Source organism: Typopeltis vanoorti, chromosome 7, assembly GCF_054136105.1.
Source record: "Typopeltis vanoorti isolate ZY-2024b chromosome 7, IOZ_Tvanoo_1.0, whole genome shotgun sequence".
NCBI classification, from domain to species: Eukaryota; Metazoa; Arthropoda; class Arachnida; order Uropygi; family Thelyphonidae; genus Typopeltis; species Typopeltis vanoorti.
In genome coordinates this window covers 56,842,821-56,860,645 of record NC_143555.1, presented here as the reverse complement: position 1 = coordinate 56,860,645, position 17,825 = coordinate 56,842,821, and the positions used below count along the sequence as shown (strand labels likewise).

Below are 17,825 nucleotides of genomic sequence, written 5' to 3'. Positions count from 1 at the left end.
GCTAAAAACTATAAAGAGGGTGTGAACAGAGGAGTGAGGTTCTTTGCATGGAGAGTGTTTGGTGAATGGAATGCATTGCCTGAGTGCGTTGTGAATGTAGACACATTGAATCAGTTTAAGGCATGGTTGGATGAGCACTGTGTGCTATAGTGTACCTCAAAGTCTCTGATTCCATGGAGGTCAGATGTTAATAATAATAGTAATAATAATAATAATAACTCGTAAGTTTAATAGTATTGGGAAAGGTTTGAATGATGATGATATGCAGTTGTATACAGGTCACCATTTCAATGTTATAAAGTATAACATTTTAAAGTTTGGTGAGCAAAGATAGAATGTAAAGTATACAGTTAGCTGTAATATGTTAGATAAGGTAGAGCTAATAAAGAGTGGAAGTAATAGTGGATAAATATGTAAAATTTATAAGATACATAACTAAAAGTGTGAGGACAGCACAATGAATTATGTCAATGATATAGAGGACACTGATGTGTGGAATTAAGAAGATAATTCTAAATCAAACTCTAAAAATCTTGTGTTGCATGTTTCACATGCCTGTTATCCCTGAAAATCTAGAAAGTCGCTCTTTTTTGTTCTGTATACTGTCTTTTCCTTCCAGTCTATAATCATATCTAAGATCTCTATTTAGGATCATATCTTTTAAACTGCGCAGCCAGTTGACAATCATTAGATTGTCACTCTCACACAAAAAAAGATAATCAAATCATGCCTTAAGCCCACTTTCAGTTTTCACCCTCTCACGCAATGCATTCACCGGTGGCGGCTTATACTTAAGCACCTGCAGATCCCCAAGGAAAAAAGTAAAAAATTAAATTTTTTTTGTGTTTAAAAATAATAACAATGCTTACAACATTATATAAATGCAATACAACATGTTAAAGGTCACAGCTTATGTTTCAACATTGATTGAATAGTTAATAAGTGGAATTGTTCAATTAATGCTTTAGATTACAGAACAAATGCACTGCGATCTAACGCAACATCAAAATTATCACGTTCAGTCGTTGCGGCTAGATTCTCTGATATTCATTTGCACTTGTCACTGCACATAACAAGTGAATCCGACACTGCTCAATGAGCAGTGTCACTACAGATAAATTGTATGCTTGTGCACGTTATTTCTGTGAGATATGAAACTTTTATTATTGGTGTGTGTTCGTGGTGAGGGTGAAATATTTTTGGTAAATCTTGTTTTATTCTGTTAAAATAACATATAATTATTTATTTATTATGGATACAAGGCTGAATTATGAATGAGTGTCACTGTTGAAAGTATGAAAAGAATTATATTTTCTCAATTATCGTTACATGAAAAATTATTGTTACACAAAACAAATGCACTGCGATCTAATGCAGTGTCAGAATGTCTAAACTGACACTGCTCATTGAGCAGTATCACTAGAGATAAATTGTATGCGTGTGCGCGTTATTTCTGTGTACGAAACTTATTATTGGTGTGTATTCATGGCGAGAGGGAAATATTTTTAATAAAGCAATTTGCAATTTTTTGTAAATTTACTTATTAATAAATTATTAAGAGCCTGTGTAGCTCAGTAGAAGTGGCGTTTGCACTCTACGGCGCTTGACCGCACGAAGAAAGGATTTGGTGGTTCAAATCTAGTCACTGACTAGAGGAAATTTTTCTAAGCCTTTTTTCGACCGGTTCCCGAGTTAGGCGATCTCTGGCATGGGCTAGCGGGTTTTTTCTCCTGAAACTCAGGTTTTTCGTCCCGTAAACTCAAGAAAATCGACCGTCGAACCCACACTGTTTTCAGACATTAAAAATATTGTGTCAGGGTTAGGGACCACGAGATGATGGCACTAGCTTGCCGCCTTCTTCACTGCATACCGATGAATCAGTGATAGCTATCTCTCTGATTGGCTACCAGTGGAGATTGAACTGCCCACTCATTCTCCAAAAGTTAGATAGGGTAAACGGCCTATCTTACTCCCTATACAGGAACAAATAGGCGTTAGCCGATTTTTTTTTTTTACTTATTAATAAATTGGTTACTGATCAGGAAAAAACGAATTATTTTTCTTATTTTGTATATGCAGCACCCCCACTCAAAATTTTCACCGGCCACCACTGGCATTCACTCACCAACCACTCTCCATCCAGAGATACTTCTTTCCATTCCCTTACTCACACCCTCCTTATGCAGCTTCCAGGGATGGCCTGTTGTTCCACTCTTCTCTCTTTCTCTCTCTATTCTAGGAAAAATCTCCATTAATCTAGGTAACAATCCCAAGTTGTATGTTTCAATCATATTGTCTCCTTTTTATTCATAAGGTCCTGCAAACTGCATTCACTCAGTCCGTCTGAAAAAAAAAGACTCCATCAAGGCAGGCTGTATTCATTTCAGTGAAATTTTATTTATTCATGATAGTTTGAGGCTGAATGCATAGTGTTTGTTGTGGTTGTTGGTAAGTTTGGTTTTTATTCTTGTATTTGCAGCTTATACTAAATGAAAGCAAAATGGATTTGAGTACAACAATTAATGCAATATGAAGCACAGAGATCAAATGTAGCGAGTGGTATATATTTTATGAAGATGGTTTGTTCTCAAGACAGTGTAGTATGCATATGCATGGGAAATGTGTAGGATGTGTTTACAGAGAAAATGAATAAGAGAAGTGAGAGGATATAGAGCTGCAGAAAGTGTGATATTTTGATGGACTGTGAGGTGTTAAAGGAGAGTAAAGAACAAGAATTGAATATTAAACAAAAGACAGAAAATAATGAATAGTGTAAGATTGAGAATGATATCAGCCAAAAGAGTGGTTGAGAGAATATGATTGTGAATACAAAAAAGACTGAAGGAGCAATAGCAGTTGTGCAAGAATGAAGTAGAGCATGACTGAGAGCAAAAGCAGGAGTGATTGTGGAAACAAAATCAAGAATAAATGTAACAAATGTGAGTATGATTGCCAGTATGAAAGAAAGCACAGTTTGCTCAAATGCAAAACTTGAAGAATGAGATGATTAAGATGAGAAATGAGATGATTCACCTACAAAATGAGATTAGACACTTGGTAAATGGGAACAGAAGGATGTGAAAGAAAAAAATTGAATGATAGTGCAGAAAAAAAGAGGCGGTGAATGACTCGAGAATGACACTATACGGAGATCCATTATTAGGCGGTGGATTAGAGAATGAACAGGTCTGTTTTCCAGGAGGGAAGGATGAAAATAGTGCGATTTATGCTTTGGATATGAGAAGTAAATATATATATATGAGGGAATTAGTGGTAGTTGTGGGAACAGATAATTTGGTTGCACACTTGGAGGAATGTTAGAATATCAAGATATTATTGATGAGAGAGGGAAAAACAACAAAGAGAAATGGTTGGTAAGAAGGGTGGTCAGTGTGTTGGCCAGGTAAGACAATGATGACTTGAGACAGCAAGCAATCCTTCTGTTCCCATTTACCAAGTGTCTAATCTCATTTTGTATGTGAATCATCTCATTTCTCATCTTAATCATCTCATTCTTCAAGTTTTGCATTTGAGCAAACTGTGCTTTCTTTCATACTGGCAATCATACTCACATTTGTTACATTTATTCTTGCTTTTGTTGCTGTCAGAGCTGAGTGAGGAGTGATGCCATTTGTTGATATGTAGAACACATTCAATGGGGGAATGGAATTGTATAAAACTGATGGATTGTATTTTAATGGATGTGGTGTGAATCAGCTGGAAAGTCTGAAGTCTGTTACTAGAAAAGAGTGTAATGAATGAAATGAATAATGGGAACAAGGTTTAATCCTTTATCCAAGTGTGAGCAAACAGAGTTTGCACCTGAAAATATCTTCAAGACTAGTATGGGTAGTGGCCCTTCTCTTAATGCATAACATTATACATATCCACAAGGAGATGTGTTTTGCATTATGGAAGATACTGAGATAGAAGTGATGATATCTTGGTCCACCTTTGCTATGAGTTGCCCGGTGTTGTACTACCTTTGTTTGCTCACACTTGGATAAAGGATTAAACTAAATTTATTATAGTCTAACCAAGTGAAAAATAAACTTTCAACAATGTGAACAAGGAATCAGAGGAAGTCAGAGGTGATTCAAAAGAGCAGGAGGAGAGTGAAACAGATGAGACTGAAGTGTTTGTGAATGAAGAGGACAGTGTTATCAGAGATGAGAATGTGATAATATGAATGCAAGGTGGACAGCAAAATGTGGGGAGTTGAGGGTGAATAGGAAAATATGGTGAGGGGAGTAGATTCTGGAAGAGCCAATGAATATAAATTGCCACATCACCAGTAACTAAATTGGACTTAAGCTCAACATCTAGAAAAGAAGAAGAACAAACTCAACATCAGAACTGAAGATAGCAACCATCATTATAAGGAGTATGAATCCTGCTGAGGTCGTGGTCGAAAAAGTTGCAGCATAGGTCATGTGTATCTGAGAGATACATTCATTACTAGTATGTGCTAAAATGCGATAAAACTTTAACAAAAACACTGCAAATATAATATATGATGGTTTATTTATTTTCAGTTACAATCTAGAAATTATTGAACAAAGAAACAAATTAAAAAAACAACAAGTAAACCAATAGTATACTGACATCGGAGTTTGTGGTATCTCTCAGATATAATTTACTATCAAATATCGCTTTCATTTTCACATTCAACTCTATCATTCTCATCATTGGGTCCGAGTGACAAAATCGCTGACTCTCTTCAACATCTGATGGATTACCAATCGATATATATTTCCAGCCATTTTCAACTGTAAATAAATAAAAAAATAAATAAATAAATAAAAAATAACCAATACTATACTGACATTGGAGGTCGCGGTATCTCTCAGATACAATTTATTATGAAATATCACACACCTTTTCATAACACGTGTTAAACCAAAACTGACCACATAAACAGTGTGGAATATCACTCGTAATAAATGCATGTGCAGCTACTCATGTCCTCCAAGCTATACACAGGATATGTGTAAGAATATTTATATTAAACAATTTGTTTGTATCTCTCAGATCAGCCACAACCTCTGCAAGGTTTATTATTATTTCTCACCTCCAGGGAGCCCAAAGACTCATCGAGGGAGGGCATCTGCTCTACAACTCTGCTTCCACTACTCACAATCCACCAACTGACAGCAACTACACCAACACCGTCGACCATCACTAGTATTTCCACAAACATCCATGCCCACGGCGGGATTCGAACCCACAGCCTCTTAACTGGAGAGCGGACACGCTAACCACTTGGCCAGCCTTGTAAAAACAAATCCAGCTCAGAACTGGAAAAGTACAATATGGATCATAATTGGCATCACTGAAACAAAGAAGACAAAAACAGGTGAGATCTTACTAAATAATAAGTATAGGATGTTATATTTGAGTAATAATGATCAAGGAAAGGAAGGAGTAGTGATAGCATTCAACACCAAACATGAAGATAAACTTCTTAATTGGAAGGCAGTCTCAAGAAGAATTATGTGGGCAAACTTCAAAATTGGGAAATGGATAATAAAACTTATTTGTGCATATGGCCCCACAGAATGTTCTCCTAAGGAAGAAGCGAAGAAATGTTTTGAGCCACTAGATCAGGCAGCTGACATAATGAAAATGGAAAAAGTCTATTTGTTGGAGATCTAAACAGCATAATAGGAAGGAAATCCCTCAAGGCATATAGAAACATTGTGGGAAAATTTGGAGAAAACAGTAATGCTAATAATAATGGTATCTACTGGATTCCTGTTCAGGATATGGACTAGTATTACTAACACTGTGCACAAGTTCACTAGGAGAGAAGACAAGAAATAAGAAAAGCCTCATTGACTATGCTATTGTTCATAGTGATAACTTCATGCTGGTTCAGGATACAAGAGTGTATAAAGGATTTGAAAGCAGAAGTGACCATTTAGTTTTAAGTAGGATAAAACTGAATATCACATTGAAAAGAAAAGTATGTAAAAAAGTTTTAAATAGAATTAAAGTTGAACAGCCTATACAGGTAAACTGTAGACTTAATTATACAAACATTATTGAAGAAAGAATGAAACAATTTGAAAACAAGAACCAAAACTTGGAGCCTCAGTAGAAAACAAAGAAAACATTGATTAAGCCAGGAAGGCATGTGATCTCTCTCTCTCTCTTGTATGTTGTATGCAAGATTAGAAAAATAAGAATGCCATGGTGGCATTCTTATTTTTCACAAGAAATTAAAGATGCAGTCTTAGAAAATAATAAAGCATACCAAAAGTGCTTAGCAAATAAGTCAACAGATGCCCTAAAAGAATACAGAAAAAAAAAGTGAGCTAAGCTGTGCGTGAAAGTAGCTAAGTCAAAAGTCATGGGAAGACTGATAAGAATATAGCAGATAAATATCAAGAAGGTGGCAAAATGTTCTGGAGGCTATTGAAAAAGCATAGAAATAACGAAAGAATACTATGAAAGGAATCAAAGATCATAAAAGTGGCATAAAAACTAAAGATAAGGATATCCTAGCTGTCTGGAGTAATTGCTTTGAAAGACTGTTAAATAAAACAAGTGACAGATGTGTAATGGAAAGTTTGCAAGAGAAATGCAAACAGCAGTTGATATCAATACTTGAGGTAGGAAAAAAAAAAAAAAAACATGAAGAAAAACTTGAAATGTGGAAAAGGCAGCTGGAGCCGATGATATTCGGCCAGAAATGCTCAAATATGGAGTTCTAAAAGTTTTCCAGTGATTACACTGCATGATTCAGAGGACCTAGTCAGAAGGTCAAATTCTAGATTAGAGTAGAGCTTTCAGAGTTCCCATTTATAAAAAAAAAAAGTGGAGGGGGGAATAAAGCTGTATGCGAGAATTACAGAGGAATTTACAGTGGTTACAGGGTTGACACTGGGGAGTTCTTTCGCTTGGTTGAACAGCAGGAAGGAGTGATGACAAGGGGCCATCCCTGGAAGTTACAAAATTAAACTGTGAGCAAGAGGGTGAGGAGTGGTTTCTTTGCATGGAGGGGGTTGAACCGTGGAATGCATTGCCTGATGGAGTGGTCAGATAGTTCTCGGTTGACCGAGAACGGTCAACGAGTTTAAGGAGTGGTATGATAGACTTTGTGTTTCTTAGGAAGGACCTCCCACGATGAGTCCTTTGACTCCATGGAGGCCTGAATAATAATAATAATAATTCATTTGTTCCTAACGAGTAACCAATTTATTAATAGTAAATTTACATATTAAAAAATTGCTTTATTAAAAATATTTCATCCTCACCACGAATGCACACCAATAATAAAAGTTTCATACACAGAAATAACGTGTACAAGCATACAATTTATTTGTAGCGACACTGCTCAACGAGCAGTGTCAGTTTTGATATTACAACACTGCATTAGATCGCAGTGCATTTGTTTCGTGTAACGATAGTTTTTTCATGTAATGATAATTGAGAAAATATAATTCTTTTAATATTTTCAACAGTGACACTCATCATAATTCAGCCTTGTATCTATAATAAATAAATAATTATATGTTATTTTATTAGAATAAACTAAAATTTACCAAAATTTTTCACCCTCACCACGAACACACACCAATAATAAAAGTTTTCTATCTCACAGAAATAACACGTGCAAGCACACAATTTATCTGTAGCGACACTGCTCAACAGGCAAACGAATATTGCCGAGTCTAGCCGCAACTGACTGAACATGATAATTCCGACACTACGTTAGATTGCAGTGCATTTGTTTTGTAATCTGAAGCGTTAATCAATTATTAAGTATTCAGTCAATGTCGAAACATGAGCTGTAACCTTTAACGTGTTGTATTGCATTTATATAATGTTGTAAGCATTGTTATTATTTATAAATACAAAAAAATTTAATTTTTTTCATTTTTCCTTGGGGATGTTGCAGTGCTTATGTACAAGCTGCCACATTTTTGAAGATGTATTGAAAACTTCACTTGTATTCTGAATGGAGAGCCTATAACACAAGTAAAATATTTCATCTATTTAGGCACAATGTTTAGTGAATATGGCAAGTTAAATCTGGAAATAGACAACAAAATAATCAAAGCTGGTATGGTTAGGAGCCGGTTGAATACATTTATATGAAATAAGAGAGAAATTAGCCAAAACTTTAAACTAAAAGTATACAAGACAGCGTTCAAACCAGTTTTAAACTATGAATATGAGAGTTGGGTTAGAAATAAATCACTTGATCAAAGATTAGCGACTGCAGATAGGAGAGTTCTTCGAAAAATTAGGGGCGTAAACAGATGACATCAGTGGCAGTATCATATTAAAAATTAAGACCTTAAGAAGGAACTTGACATTGTTTGCATTCAAGAATGTGTGATCAGGGCTAGTCTAAGATGATAATGTCACTTTGGATGGGAGAGGAAAGGTTAGCAAAATAGGTGTTTGATGCCAAGATTTGAGGGAAAAAAACCAGAGAAAGACCAAGTTCTAGGTGGATTGAGATTGATTCATTCAGAAGTGCCCTAGAATAATGAAATGTTAGATACAACAATAGTGGAGTGCTGGCAACTAATAGATTAATCTGGAGGAAAATTTTTGATAGGAAATTATTAATAATATACATTTAATCACGTAGTGCCTGCCATAGTAGCCCGAAGACCTCCTTAAGGGTACATATCAGGAAATTGATGATGATGATTTCCATTGTATAAGTCTCTGATCTGTGATATGACTCTTTAAAGCTCTATTAAAGGTTTACCCAATATATACAATTAAGGAAAGTACCTACTAAATGGAAAACATCAAACACCATAATTCTGCATAAAAAAGGTAATAAAGAAGACATCAGTAACTACGACCTATCTGTCTATTAGCACACACACACATATAAAATATTCGCCAGAATCATCCTAAATGGAATACAAACCTCCATCAATGAAAATAGCTGCAAAGAACAGGCTGGTTTCAAAAAAGGCTTTTCAACAATAGATCACATTCAAACTATTACTCAGCTAACAGAAAGATACAGAGAATACCAGATCCTGCTTTGTCTTCTTTTTATAGATTTTAAAAAGGCATTTGACACTGTTGAGCATAACGCAGTATCCCAAGCTTTAATAGAACAAGGCGTAGAAAAAGCATACATCCAACTCATAAAAGATATCTACAAAGAAAGCACAACAAACATCACCCTTTTCAATCACCCGATTTAAATTAACTTAAGTAGAGGAGTACATCAGGGTAATGTCTTTTCACCTAATCTCTTCACATCTACTCTGGACAGCATCATTTGAAAAATTGACATGAAAGATGGAATAAACACTGATGGTGAAATATTAAATATCCTATTATTCACTGATGATGTGGTATTAATATCTCACTCACCCAAACTCCTAGGATCAATGCTGAATAACATAAGCCAAAACTGCCAAAAAATTGGATTGGAAATACACCCTGACAAAACAAGATGGATGAAAAACAAATACTGTAAAGATTATACAATCACTCTAGAATCTCACACCATCGAAAAAGTTGAAGAATACATCTACCTTGGCCAGTCCATAAAAATGAATAATGATATATCAAATGAAATAGCAAGGAGAGAGAAAAAGAGCTGCTTGGATAGCCGTCAACAAAATAAAATCAACAATTACCAACCAAAACATTGATATAGACATAAGAGCCACATCTTACCAGCATTAACTTATTGCAGTGAAACATGGAACACAACTTGAAAAGAAGAACAAAGTTTAATAACAACTCAACGTTGAAATAGAAAGAAGAATATGCGATATAAACAAAATAGACCACGTAAGACACACAGAAATCAGGAAGAAGGCTGGGCTCACAGATATAATAATAACAATATACAACAGCAAAAGAAGATGGGCAGGACATCTCCCTGGAATGAGAGACAACAGATGGACAGTCAGAGTTACAAACTGATATCCGAGAGATAAAAAAAGGAAACCTGGAAACCAGCCTTAAGGTGTGAAAACCCAATGATTAAGAAAGTTGGAAGAAAATGGAGAAGAAAAGCCCAAGACAGGAATAGCTGGACTCTTTACGACCTGCAGTCATGGAGAAATCCTGACTGAAACCACAGGTCCATCAAGGTAATCAAGGTAAGTCTCTGAGGATCAGCTGAGGGAATGTGGACTGCAGAGTTTGGTGGATAGAAGAAGGAGAGGTGATATGACTGAGACTTTTAAACTGTTGAGAGGTGGTTCAGAGTTGACACTGGGGAGTTCTTTCGCTTGGTTGAACAGTGGGAAGGAGTGATGACAAGAGGCCATCCCTGGAAGTTACGAAAGGAAACTGTTTGCAAGAGGGCGAGGAGCGGTTTCTTTGCATGGAGGGTGGTTGAACCATGGAATGCATTGCCTGATGGAGTGGTGAGAGCGAGAGCGGTCAATGGGTTTAAGGAGCGGTATGATAGACTTTGTGTTTCTTGGGGGGGGGGGGGGGGAACCTCCCCTCGATGAGTCTTGATAGACTTTGTGTTTCTTAGGAAGGACCTCCCACGATGAGTCTTTTGACTCCATGGAGGACTGAGTAATAATAATGATGATTTGGTTGAATATTAGAGTAATCTGACTGGGTTAGGAATTGGATGTTCAAATAGGTATTGTTGGCAGTTGGTGTATTGGGTACTGTGCACCCCCCCCCCAAAAAAAAAAGAATTACTATTAGCATGCTGCCTAGTTTTGTTTTGGGACTACTATTATTATTATTATTTTAAGATGTGTGTTAATCTTGTGACAGGCTTAACTGAAGACATATGCAGCTTGTTTGCAGATGATGCAAAGTTACATGTTACTACACTCTTACACAACTGCCAGGGGTGATCCCATGTTCTTTTTTCACCTGTCTTGTCTTCAAAAAAATCAGAAGTTTTTTTATGTTTCTCCCTCTTATCCCTTCTTTTCCACTTATCAGCTAAATTTTGTAATCCACAAATCTTCAGCCTAACCTCTTAGGGAGCACTCCATAGATGAGCCACCATGTTGGTCACTTGCCAATACTTTCTCGTTTTTCTATCCATGAAAACCTTGGTGACCAAATCTGAGCACAGTAGTCCTGGTGTGACTACTTTCAAAACCTTATAAAAAAGGGATGATGACCTCATTATCTCTACCAGTGTTTTTTTTTTTTTTTTTGCAACACCTTAGTGAAACTGTGAGCTGCTTTATGTCACTTTTATAATATTATTATTATTATTATTATTATTAAACAAGACCTCATGGAGTCAAAGACTCATCTAGGAGGTCCTTTTATCTCAAACACATCTCATCATACCGGGTCTTAAACACATTCAAACTCCTTGCAGACACCACACTCTCAGGCAAGGCATTCCAATCATTCACAACTCTGCACGAAAAAAACCTGCCTCTCACTCCCCTACTCACACCCTCTTTATACAGTTTCCAGGGATGACCTCTGGTTCTCCCCTGATCTCCCACTATTCGCTGTAGAACTTCTCCACCATTGATCCTATAGCAACCCCTTACCAACTTGTAGGTCTCTATCATATCTCCCCTCTTCCTTCTCTCCACTAGTCTCTGCAAATTACATCTTTTCAATCTTTCCTCATACTCGACATTCCAGAGGTCAGAAACTACCTTAGTCAGTCGCCTTTGGACCCTTTCCAACATCTCCTCATCCTTCTGAAAACCAGGTGACCAAATCTGGGCACAATAGTCCATGTGTGGCCTAATCAAAGCCTTATACAATGGAACAAGAATCTCCCTACTTCTACACGTCAGTGTCCTCCTCATCATTCCCAGAAGTCTTTGTGTTGTCTTCACAATTTTGGCGATGTGACCCCTAAATTTTAGATCCTTATCCACTATCACTCCCAGATCTCTTATTTCCTCTACTTCCAACAATATATTCTTACCAAGCATAAATTCTGCATCCCATCTTTGTTTTCCAAATTTTAAAACCTTACATTTTGCAACATTGAACTCACACCCCCATTTGCTTGCCCAATCACTCAATTTATTCAATTCTTCTTGCAAGGCCACAACATCTTCACTACTCTTTATGGTTCTTCCCAACTTTGCATCATCTGCAAACAACTGAATATCTCCATCCAAATCTTCGCCAATATCATTAATATACAAGTTAAATAGTAATGGCCCTAAAACAGATCCCTGAGGCACTCCACTAGTGACTTTCCTTTTCCTGGATATTGCACCCCCATACACAACTTGTTGATACCTATCAGATAGCCAGTCTCCAATCCAATGCACTAATCTAATATCCAACCCCATCTGCTCTAGTTTGACTGTCAACTTATCATGAGGCACTCTATCAAAAGCTTTTGCGAAATCCAAGTATATTACTGTGTATCCTTCTCCTCTGTCCAAGGAAGCAGTCACTTTATTGTAATAAGTAAGTAGATTACTAAAACATGACCTCCCTTTAGCAAATCCATGCTGTCCATCAAAGATTATACCATTGTTGTCAACCCAACTCTGGATTCTAGCTCTCACAAGCTTCTCCAACAACTTAACCACAACACCCGACACACAGATAGGCCTATAGTTTGATGCTTGAGTTCGATCACCTCCTTTATGAAGTGGCACAATCTTGCCCTCCTTCCACTCTTTAGGGACTTGACCAAGTGCAAGACTCGTATTAAAAAAATATGTCAAGGCAGGTGTCAACTCTCTGGCACATTCCTTCAGAATACGCGGTGATATATTATCAAGTCCCACAGCCTTATTTACATCTAGTTTACTCAACTCCCCAAACACCTCTTGCTCACTTACAGTCAGTCTCTCCTCCCCATCATCAACTGCTCTTAATCTCTCCATGAAGTCACATTCACAAGATTGAAAGATCTTTATGAACTGCTCATTAAGTATCTCCACCACACATTCTGCAACAGCTGTCTTTATACCATTTCCTCCAATCAATGTCATCCTTCCATAATCATTCTTTCTTTTGCTGGCTACATATCGAAAGAACTCCCTAGGATTCTTTTTAGCTTCATTAGCTAACTGCTGTTCATACCTCTCTTTAGCTACTCTCACCAACCAAGTCACTCTCCTTGCCTGGTCTTTGTAGAACTCATGAAATTGGTTACTTCCACTTCTCTTATGCTGCCTCCACAATGCCCTTTTTCTCTGTATTGCATGCTTAATCTCTTTATTCATCCATCTCACACCTAACTTATTTAACCTTCTCACCCGTGGTATACATTTAGACATTGCATCCACTAAATATTTTTTGAAAATCCCCCAAGCTGCATTGATCTCTTTTCCAGCTAACTCCTCATTCCATGCTACACCTGCAAGCTGTCTCCTGAGCTCTTCATAATCACCCCCCTTGTAGTTCCACATATACCCTTTTTTCACAGGGGTCCTTGCACTGCTGGCAACCACCCAAGTAATCACCTCATGGTCACTTTCACCAATTGGTGGATGATTTGATACCTCATTGATAATTACATCCTCCGATGAGATGACCAAATCCAAGACCCTTAATCCTCTTGTGCCCTCTGTTACATACTGTCTGAGGTAGTTATCCCTCAAAAACTCAAGAAACTCATTTTCTTTACTTCCAGTTGCTATCTCTTCATTCCAGTCTATATTGCCATAATTAAAATCACCCATAATGATCACCCTTTTCTTATTTGCTTGGCTTATTTGACTATACATTTCACTATCACCACCATCCACATTACCAGGTCTATAACAACATCCCACCAAGTATTTGGTTCTATTCACCTCTATCTCACACCATACTGCCTCAAAACCACTGGCCCCATTTCCCCCTTGCATCTCTACCTTGTATGGACATAACTCTTTCTCTATCATCAATAGCACTCCCCCTCCCTTTTTACCCCTTCTATCCTCACGAAACACATCATACCTTTCCATCTCTATTCCTGTCAGGATGTCATCCTCATCTAACCATGTCTCACTTATTCCGACAATCTCTGGGTGCACAGACGCAATTAGTGCAACCATTTCATCCGCCTTGTTTCTTATACTTCTAGCATTGGTATACAAACACAACAACTCATTTCTGGATCTACAGCTAGTTCCACTGATACCACTCACTCGATGTGATCTCTCCATGCTGGACTGGGGCCAATATAGTTTCTTTGAACTAGGTCAAATCCTTTTAGTGTCACCACTCCTGAAATCCCAGGTCATGTCAGTTTCTTGCAGCCCATTTCTACTGATGTAATATTTAGCCAGTCTCATCATCCCACATTGAACTGTCTGCCATGTTTCTTTGACCACACTGTCAGACCATTTAAATCATTTTTGTAACTCTTTACATCACCATTGCTATACTTTCTGCATCACTATTGTCTTCCTTAGTTTATCACCATCTGTAATTAACTGGATGTTCTTCCTCAAATCATTTCCATAATTATTAAGATGCAAAGTGAACAACTGCTGCAGCAGCAGTCCAAGAACAGAGCCCTGTGATACACAGCTGATCACTTGCCTTCTCTTAAATAGCAATCATTGTACAAGAGTGTATCATCTGGATGAAGATACGTCAATGTCAGAAGCAACAGGTGCTCATGTATGTGAGAATGTAAGCTTAGGATATTCGAAAATGTCAAAATGAATACAGTCATAGGATTTGATGGGACATCCTTACACAGTGAATACTCAATTCATGTTTTCTGCTTCTTTCATCTTCCTACCATCAGCATTCATTAATGTTTTCATGCTAGGTTTCTGTGGTTAAGAAGTTCAATAGAATATTCCAGTTTTGTGACCACATGTTTATTAAATAACTGTTTTTAAAAAACTAAACAAGTTTTGTTAGTCATAAGACAGGGGTAAAGAGAACTAACAGTTTAGAGCACAAACTATAAGAAATTACGAAAAACAAGTTCATTTGTTGGTATTATGAACATCAAAAAAGTTTGTTAAAAAACCGAATAACAGATATATACAACCTATGACAGATCTATTCGCATTAACGGTTGTATAGATCTGTTTTTTTGGTTTTTTAACAAACTTTTTTGATGTTCATAATACCAACAAATGAACTTGTTTTTCGTAATTTCTTATAGTTTGTGCTTTAAACTGTTAGTTCTCTTTACCCCTGAAGATGTTAGTCTTACGACTAACGAAACTTGTTGGGTTATTTTTAGTACTTGTTTAATTTTTTAAAAACAGTTATCTAATAAACATGTGGTCACAAAACCAGAATATTTCTATTCTTTAAAGTTATCCTTTCATAGTCCTTCTTCCTTTTATGCAACACAATTCATTTTTTTCCCTTACTATGCTTCTTGCATATGGCAAGAAGCATAGTGTACTTCTCATGAACTTGCTGATCACCTTTCTCCTTATATTACCTCCACAGCTCCTGTTTAATAATGCTGCTCATTTATTTAACTTCGATCTAATTTTTCTTGCTCATCCTAGTTAAGAAATCTGATTCCACTTCCTGTAACATCCCTTGACTATTTATCATGCATTGCTAAATTAACACAAGAAGTGTTAATTGACAGTTATTCTATGATCTAATGGCAATTGATTTTATTTTTATTTTCAGGAACCAGATTTACTCCAAGTGCATCTCCATTTCTTGCTGACTTACTTCGAAATACAACAAAACTGGTAAGTGACATCATATTTTTACTTACTTGAGAATGTTATCATAATATACATCTAAATAAATAGTTTTAATCGAACATGTGCACTAGACATTAAAATAACTTTAATGGCATACTGTGTATGCCATTAACAAAACAAAATGTATGGGAATTACATAGAATTTTATTCAAAAACTCCTGTATATTTCATCAAAGATTATGTGGACATCATCAGGGGGAACAGACTGTTAACTACATTCAAAACATGAATCACAATAATGAGTCATAAATAATGCATATATTAGCTCATATCTCAGTTGCAACTGAAGTATATGATATTACACTATTAGAGCTCTAAGGAACAATTATAGAAAGGTGCATAGATAAAAAAAAATTTAAATAATTACTAATTAAAAAATACTTATGAATGATTAATAGCAATCACTTCCCAAAACTTGGATATTCACACGCAGTCTGATCAGTTCAGGTTTGGACAATTTCATAGCATTTCATATGTTTCAAAAAAAAAGACAATCAAATTCGAACTTGCTGGAATGAAGAAGTTTTGTCTGGTTCCAAAGAACTCTGTGCCTAGTGTCAACAGCGTGAGAAGCAAGGCCAGACTTGTCAGATTCTAAGAATATAATATAGTTTTTTAAGAAATGGCAATTCAATTCTTAGAAATATTCAGTTTTAATGGTTGAGTATCACATATCACTTTGGCTATTTCAAACCATAGTCTATTAGCTTCAGTATTAAACAGACGACTGGTGTTCTTTTCATTGTTGTCTATGAAATCTAAATATGCTCAAATGTATTCCATATTTAGATTTCATACACAACATTGAAAAGAACACCAGTCCTTTATCTAGTATTGAAGCTAATAGGCTATGTTTTGAAATAGCCAAAGTGATCTATAATGCCCAACCATCAGAATTGAATATTCCACCATCAGAATTATAAGCCATGAATTTCTTAAAACAAAATAATAACAAAGTTATCACCAAAGCTGAGAAAGGTGATACCACTGTGGTCTTGGACACTAAATCATACAATCAGAAAATGAATTTACTGCTTCGTGATCGTAACATATACTCCTAGCTTAATAATGATGCCAATGAAAGTCATCTCAAAAAACTCAACAAGTTATTGAATGAAACAACATCCATAGATCAAAAAACCATCAAAAGACTCAAAGCATACCATGCATGACCTCCTAGATATATGGTTCACATGAAAAAATTACATAAAAGTAACTGTCCACTTAGACCTATTATGGATTCTATAGGCAGTCCCACATAAAATATCAAGATTTCTGTCTAACCTTCTCCATCCCTTCATTGGCCACTCAGCTTCTATGATATTCTATAGAATTTCACACAAGAATAAAAGACATTAAACTAGCAGATACAGGCATGTTAGTAAACTTTGACATTGTCTTTCTCTCTTCACTAATATCCCTCACAAAGAGACAAGAATTTTTAACCCAAAAATTTCTATTGGACATTGTGGAATATTTCGATGCTGTTGGCACACTCTCCCTCGATGAGTCTTTGGCCTCCCTGGAGGTGTCTAATAACAATAATAATAATAATAGTGGAATATTCTAATTTGCAATTACATCAGTTACTTCACATGGAAAAATAAAATATATAAACAACAGGAAGCAAAAGCAATGGGCTCACCCTTATCACCTAACTTAGCCAACTTTTTTTATTCAACACCTAGAAGAAAGAATGTTTGCCCTTGACTCAAAACCAACAATCTGACTACAGTACAGTGATGATGTCTTTGCAGTTTGGAGTCACACAGAACCAGAACTCCACTCATTTCTACAAAAAAATAAAGTCTAATTATGTTAGCAGGTTTATGCTACAAGAAATTGAAGAGGCAAGGTATCTTGGCGTACTAATGGATAGGAATTTGAAGTTCAAAGGTCATATAGCAAAAGTTGCAAATACAACTCAGAGGATAATTGCAATGTTGAAGCGAACCTTGACATGCAAGGATAAGGAAGTCATTTTGCCTCTTTATAAGACTTCATGAAACCACATCTGGATTATTGTGTGCAGATTTGGTCTCCTGGGTTCCAAGGGGATAAAGAAGCTGTGTAAAGGGTGCAAAGAAAAGTTGTTATTATTATTATTATTTCGGGCAACTCCAAGGAGTCGACAGACTTATCGAGGGCGACCCTAACATCATGCCAAGAACAACTATTCGACATTCACACAGTATCTATCATACCTTACCTTGAAGTCATTCATGGTCATAGCACCCA

General features: G+C 36.4%; 1 protein-coding gene across 2 annotated transcripts in view; it reads left to right on the top strand.

Moving 5' to 3' along the window:
- Positions 1-17,825, top strand: part of LOC150104694 (N-acetylated-alpha-linked acidic dipeptidase 2-like) — a 346,412-nt gene that overhangs the window by 174,028 nt on the left and 154,559 nt on the right. For both annotated transcript variants that reach the window (XM_090395882.1, XM_090395881.1), the window contains exon 12: positions 15,508-15,572. In XM_090395882.1, the coding sequence (XP_090252008.1) occupies positions 15,508-15,572 (65 nt within the window). The remainder of the gene's footprint in view (positions 1-15,507; positions 15,573-17,825) is intronic.